At 37.9% G+C, this 5,537-nt stretch overlaps 1 protein-coding gene across 2 annotated transcripts in view; it reads right to left on the reverse strand.

Moving 5' to 3' along the window:
- The window catches only part of LOC107680137 (RNA-binding protein with multiple splicing-like), an 11,417-nt gene extending 9,192 nt beyond the window's left edge, over window positions 1-2,225 (reverse strand). For both annotated transcript variants that reach the window (XM_016475909.1, XM_016475908.1), the window contains exon 1: window positions 1,814-2,225. In XM_016475909.1, the coding sequence (XP_016331395.1) occupies window positions 1,814-1,867 (54 nt within the window). In that variant the 5' untranslated portion in view covers window positions 1,868-2,225. The remainder of the gene's footprint in view (window positions 1-1,813) is intronic.
- Between the last annotated feature and the right edge of the window lie 3,312 nt (window positions 2,226-5,537).

Consider the following 5,537-nt stretch of genomic DNA (forward strand, 5'->3'; position numbering starts at 1 on the left):
ACCATGGTATTCTTTTAATATCATAATGCCATGGTAGTGATTGAACACCATGGTATATAAAATACATGGTAAAATCCTAAAAACAGTGTGTGAGGTCATTATAGTGTTAAAAGAGCAAATCAGAATGTGTAACGGGACAAACGTCAATCACTTTAGATTTCTACACCATTTCCACCAATACATCAGCCACTGGAAACCCGTCATGTCCTGAGCGGCTGCAGGGGAGAGCAGTCACAGAGTTCAGACTCATGTCAGTTTAAAAGCCCTCAGCAGAAACTTTCAGATTATCCTGAAACACGAAACATGAGTGCAGTGCTCAAGAGCTGCCAGCAGCTGAGAGGGTAAATAAACAATAGGAATTTAATCAAAAAGGAATAAACGCACTCCACTAGCACAAATAAAGGACAATGTGCCACTTAATAACCTAAATAAACAGTTGATTCTGTCTGCGGTCAGAAAAATGGGATGCAGGTTTTCAGGACAGAAACAAAGGACATGTATGGGGATGCGAGCAACCGGTTCAAGGCACAGAGGGAGGAAACCCCTGTCCTAATTATTGCAGGTTGAACACAATGAGCAATCTTAACATACCACACCAAACGCTCTGACCCAGTGCTGCCCAGTAACAATGACAGGACACAACTCCCACCCCAAACACTCAACCACAGTCCAACTCAAACTAGATACTCACTAACTTCTCACTTTAACAAAAAACTGCTCAAGACTGATGTGTTCTGACAGGGAGCGTTTAAAAATTGCCTTGTAAGGTCTTAAGCCAGTAAAATAATACACTAAGCAGCAGGAAATGCCTCTACAAGAGGTCAGAGGTGACATCTACACTCAAGAGCATAGAAACTAGTGTAGAATGTCACTAAAAATAAGACTTTATATAGAATAAGACTTCTATATAGACTGCTTTCTTCACTCAATTTCCTGCAACTGCTGAAATATCTACTCATTTTAAATTAAAAGGCTAAATTAAAGAATACAAAAATAAAAACATAAATAATGTATTAGTATTATGAATATTAAAACTCAATTTAAATAGAATTCCATTTAAACAAACTTAAAATCAAATAGTAGCAGTCTATTTGGGTCTTCAATTAAAATTAAGCTCTAATTTAAAATAATGCCTCCGTTAGAAATCAGAGATGATCAACACTGGAAACAAACACTGAAAAAGGACAGAAATTACAGTTTTGGAAAAAAAAGAAAAAAAAGACACGCGTCTATGCAAATTAATATGTTTAGGAATATTTTTAACAAAAAAACAAAACCCAAAAATACCAACAATACTTTTGACCCACATTAAAAATGAAATAAAAACAGCCCTAAAATTAAAAGCACTGAAAGTAATAAAAAAGTAGTTTTAATTTAATTTATTTTTTAATAACATTATCTCTAGCAGACCCACGTTCAGTAGACTACATCACCGTTCGCGCGTCTTTAACGAAACCATGAGAATGACGGAAGGAAAACTGAAAAACAGAAAAACTTCAGAAGAACACCCACTGAAATATGTGCTTGTTAAATCGGTCTTTAAACTTCATCCACACAGTCACACGAGAGTGTGTCTCTCATCAGGTGAGTCTCATATTTCAATGCCAACTTTAAGATTAATCATCAAAAGACTCCGCATTCCTCTCAAACTTTTCCACAGCAAACGCTTTTCCTCAAACCACCAAAACGCCCCCGAAACGAGCTTTTAAACGTCTAGTCAAACGCCAGAAGAGTTTTCCCACAGTCTTCCGCCGACAGAGACTTTAACTTAACTAAATTAAGTTTGTTTACCAAAAGAGTTTATTTCTCTTACCTCCTCCTCTAACGAAACACTGGTGTTCGTCTCTGAATCTGACTTCAGACTCATTGTGTAACTTTAACGCTTCTTTGTGCCAGAAAAATAAAAAATCTGTTTCCCTGTCGGTGATTTTGTCCCTGGTGTGCGTTAAAGTTGCAGAAGAGAATCTGGTGTCGTTTGTGCCCAGTGAAGCCGTGAGTTAAAGCCACAATCCGAAAGTAAAGGTGAGAGGTGCTCTGTGAGGGTGACAGAAGGGAAAGGAGGTGATTTTTGGAGTTTTGTCCCCCCTCGCTCACATCAAACTCGTTTGAGTTGAAGTGGAAAGAAAGGAGGAAAGAGGAACCGTGGGTAGACTTAAAGCTGAAGTTGTGCGTCTGCTCCTCTGTCCTTTTAGCGGATCAATCATGTTAAATGCGGGCACCCGAGCTTCAGATGGGACTCAGCTGCGCGAGGCCCGGCCCACTTTACCACCATCATCACCATGTCTAACCCCTCCTTTACATCCATGCCTGCCTCTATATCTAACCCTGCCTACTATAATGGCTGTGTCCGAGGTCTATAATAATTACATAGATGTCATGTGACTACGCACTCTGGAGCCGCAGGAAAATGACTTTAGTCCCAGAAAAACGGGCCCGAACCCTTCACTGGCGACTAGCATGAACAGCCAGTTTCTTGCTTTTAAGAGCTTCTAATATCAAAATATCAGTTACAATATAATGGAATGTTTAAATAATTATTGCAAAAAATATTCAGTATGAAAATGGCTGTTCAGTATAAAAGGCCGTCATTGGAGAATGGGGCTTTTCACATTTTTGTATGACAGTACCTCTTAAGGAGACTATAGACCAGCTTGCAAGACATCATGTCAAATGAAATAAAACATTCAAGTGACGTATATAAATAATCTGTTTGGTATAAATAATGTAATTAAAATAATCCATTTTATTAAAATAATAAATGTAATTACATTATATATATATATATTCACACACATATATTTATTGTTATAGTCATCATTACATATTTTAATAATTTGATTTATTGTATAGTTAAATATGATTCATTTATAGTAATTTGATTTATAGTTAAATAGTTATATAGTTAAATATGATTTCAATGCTCATTTCACAACAGAAATACAGAGAATTATATACAGAATTATAATTTGAAAAAAAAGAAAAATCGATATTTATGGATTAATTCACTTCTATCCAGTTTTTTAGTATGATTGATATACATACTATTATAGTTTTTGTTAATATGTGAATATTGAATATTTTCTGCTTTCACTTTAAAGTTTAGGTTTTAGTAATTTTGTTGTGTATTTTTCTCATGTTTAGTATTTTTTTATTATATGTCTATATAGTTTTTAATAATTTTTGTCTATTAGTTTTAGCTACTTCAAGTTAAACTAAATGAAAATGAGAAATGTTACCTTGGCAACTATCTGAAATAAAGTAAGTTTACTTAAAAAAAATAAAAATAAATAAATAAATAAAATATATATATATATATATATATATATTTCACCTGACATTTTTTGTTCAGTTTTAATTAACAATCCTGTTAAACACTGCTTCTATCAACCAGCCTATGCCACTGTATCTGACTCTGCTTATTGTTATTTCCTCACTTCACTCTATAAACAAAATCATATCACCTAACCCTGGATGAATCATCTAACCCTGCCTCTTTCTCTGATCTTATATCTTTACATAAACACAACATATCGAAACATGCCTACAGATCATTTAACTAAGTCTTTTCATCTAACCAGGGCCACTGCTAAAATCCATAAGGCCCAGGACAGCATTTTACGGCTGGACCCCCTCTCCCTCGGGCCCAATGGGTAAATGATACCACAGAGGACCTTGGTGGGCCCCTCATCATTGTGGCCGGGACAGCATCGACAACAGTCCTGTATGTACCCCTCCCTTTTCTTAATTTCTGTACTGCACAGTTGAAAATTGTATTTATAGCTATGCCTTTCACTCCAGGGGTCATGGGAGTTTTTGTAGGTTTTATTTTGAATGTTCATAGCTGTGTGTATGTATATGTGTGTATGAAATGCCACGATTTCCTTGACTATAATGTGAGACAGAATTGATTTTACACACATTTTAACTGGCTGAACTATTGCTCTGGGTTTTTGGTCCCACTTTACCAAAATGAACTGAATTTGTTCTGTCCACATGTGACGCAAACGCTGGATATGGGTTACACAAATTTAGTTTCTGATTAAATATTCCACATTACTTATCTAAATATCCTCTGAGGTCTGTGAGATCTCACGGCTGTCCCGCGTGACGTGCTCAGCTCAGTCTCGTGACAGACTCTTGATTTCCCCCGCATGTTTTATGGTAAACGCGCTTGAGTGTGAAACATTTACGATCCTGTTAAAGCATTTAACTGACAGTTTCTTGACCTGTGTTAAAGCAGACAAACAAAAACAGAAACATAGTTTTTACACAGCTTTTTCATTTCTATATTTATTTAATGCTCCTTATTTTTTGTAATTTCAGTGCTGCTTTGTACAAAATCAAATAGCTATAAAACAACTTGAACACGCTTTACCAATGCATTTTGTCTGTAAATATTATAGTATTAACTTTCTTCTGTAAATATCATAATATTTAAAATTAAATAATAGAGTATGTATTAAGTTATATAAATATGACAACAACAATTATGTTATGGTAAATGATAATATTAATCTGACTATTAATCTACATTTTTGTAAGAAAGTATTATAAGTTTGATTTTTTTAATTTAATTTAATTTTAATTATATTGTATTGTATTCTATTGTATTCTATTCTATTCTATTATAGATTATATTTAAATAATTTTTATAAAATGTATTTAAATGTATTCATTGTTATTTTATCATTATTGGCCATAAACTATCTTGTTAATGTTCTTGAGCATCATATGGTGTGTTTCTCTGAATGAAAGAGGCATTTTCAAATCCTGACCTGTAATATAATTTAAGAACCGACCCCAAAAAAAACCAGTAACCTCCGTGTGTCTACCCTCCGTTTTTGTTTCCGTGTTTTTTCCCTCAGTGTTTTGTTTCCATTGTGTTCTATGGATCCCCTCCTTCGCCCCGAATTCCTCCTCCTCCTGCTGGAGCAGGGGGAGCGCTCGCTCGAGGACCATACCAGACGTGCTCTACGTGTTCTATGACGCTAGCCTGAACACCGCGTGCAAAGCGCCGTCGTCCGAAGATGGTCCTCGAGCGGAATTCGCCGCCTTCGTGGAGTGGACTCTGGCGAGAAATGGAGAGCCAGAGCCTGCCGCGACCGACGAGCCATCGCCGCACGGAGCGACAGCGCTGAGGATCGCCGCGGAGCCAGAGCTGCTGACGACGTCAGTCAAGGTGTGTGAGCCAGCAACAATGCCCGCCACGAGGGAGGAGTTGCGGACAGTGTGAGTGCGGAGAGGAGCTCCGCCCCCTGCACTGCAGCTGAGGGTGAGCTGAGTATGGCGTGGTGTATGTGCCAAAATGAAGAGGAGAGGGCTCCAGCCCCCGAATCCAGTTCAGAGCGCCCTCCAGTGCCTGCTCCTAGAACGCGCCTTGCTGTGCCTGCTCCTCCAGAGCGCCCTCCAGTGCCAGCACCTCGTAAGTGCTTCCCTGATCCCCAGTTTAGCCCTGGAGGGGCTCCTGATCCCCAGTTTAGCCCAGGAGGGGCTCCTGATCCCCAACTCCGCCTCTAAGCCCCGGACTCCGCCTCGGC

The sequence above is a fragment of the Sinocyclocheilus anshuiensis genome, unplaced genomic scaffold (assembly GCF_001515605.1).
Source record: "Sinocyclocheilus anshuiensis isolate Anshui unplaced genomic scaffold, SAMN03320099.WGS_v1.1 scaffold376, whole genome shotgun sequence".
Taxonomy (NCBI): domain Eukaryota; kingdom Metazoa; phylum Chordata; class Actinopteri; order Cypriniformes; family Cyprinidae; genus Sinocyclocheilus; species Sinocyclocheilus anshuiensis.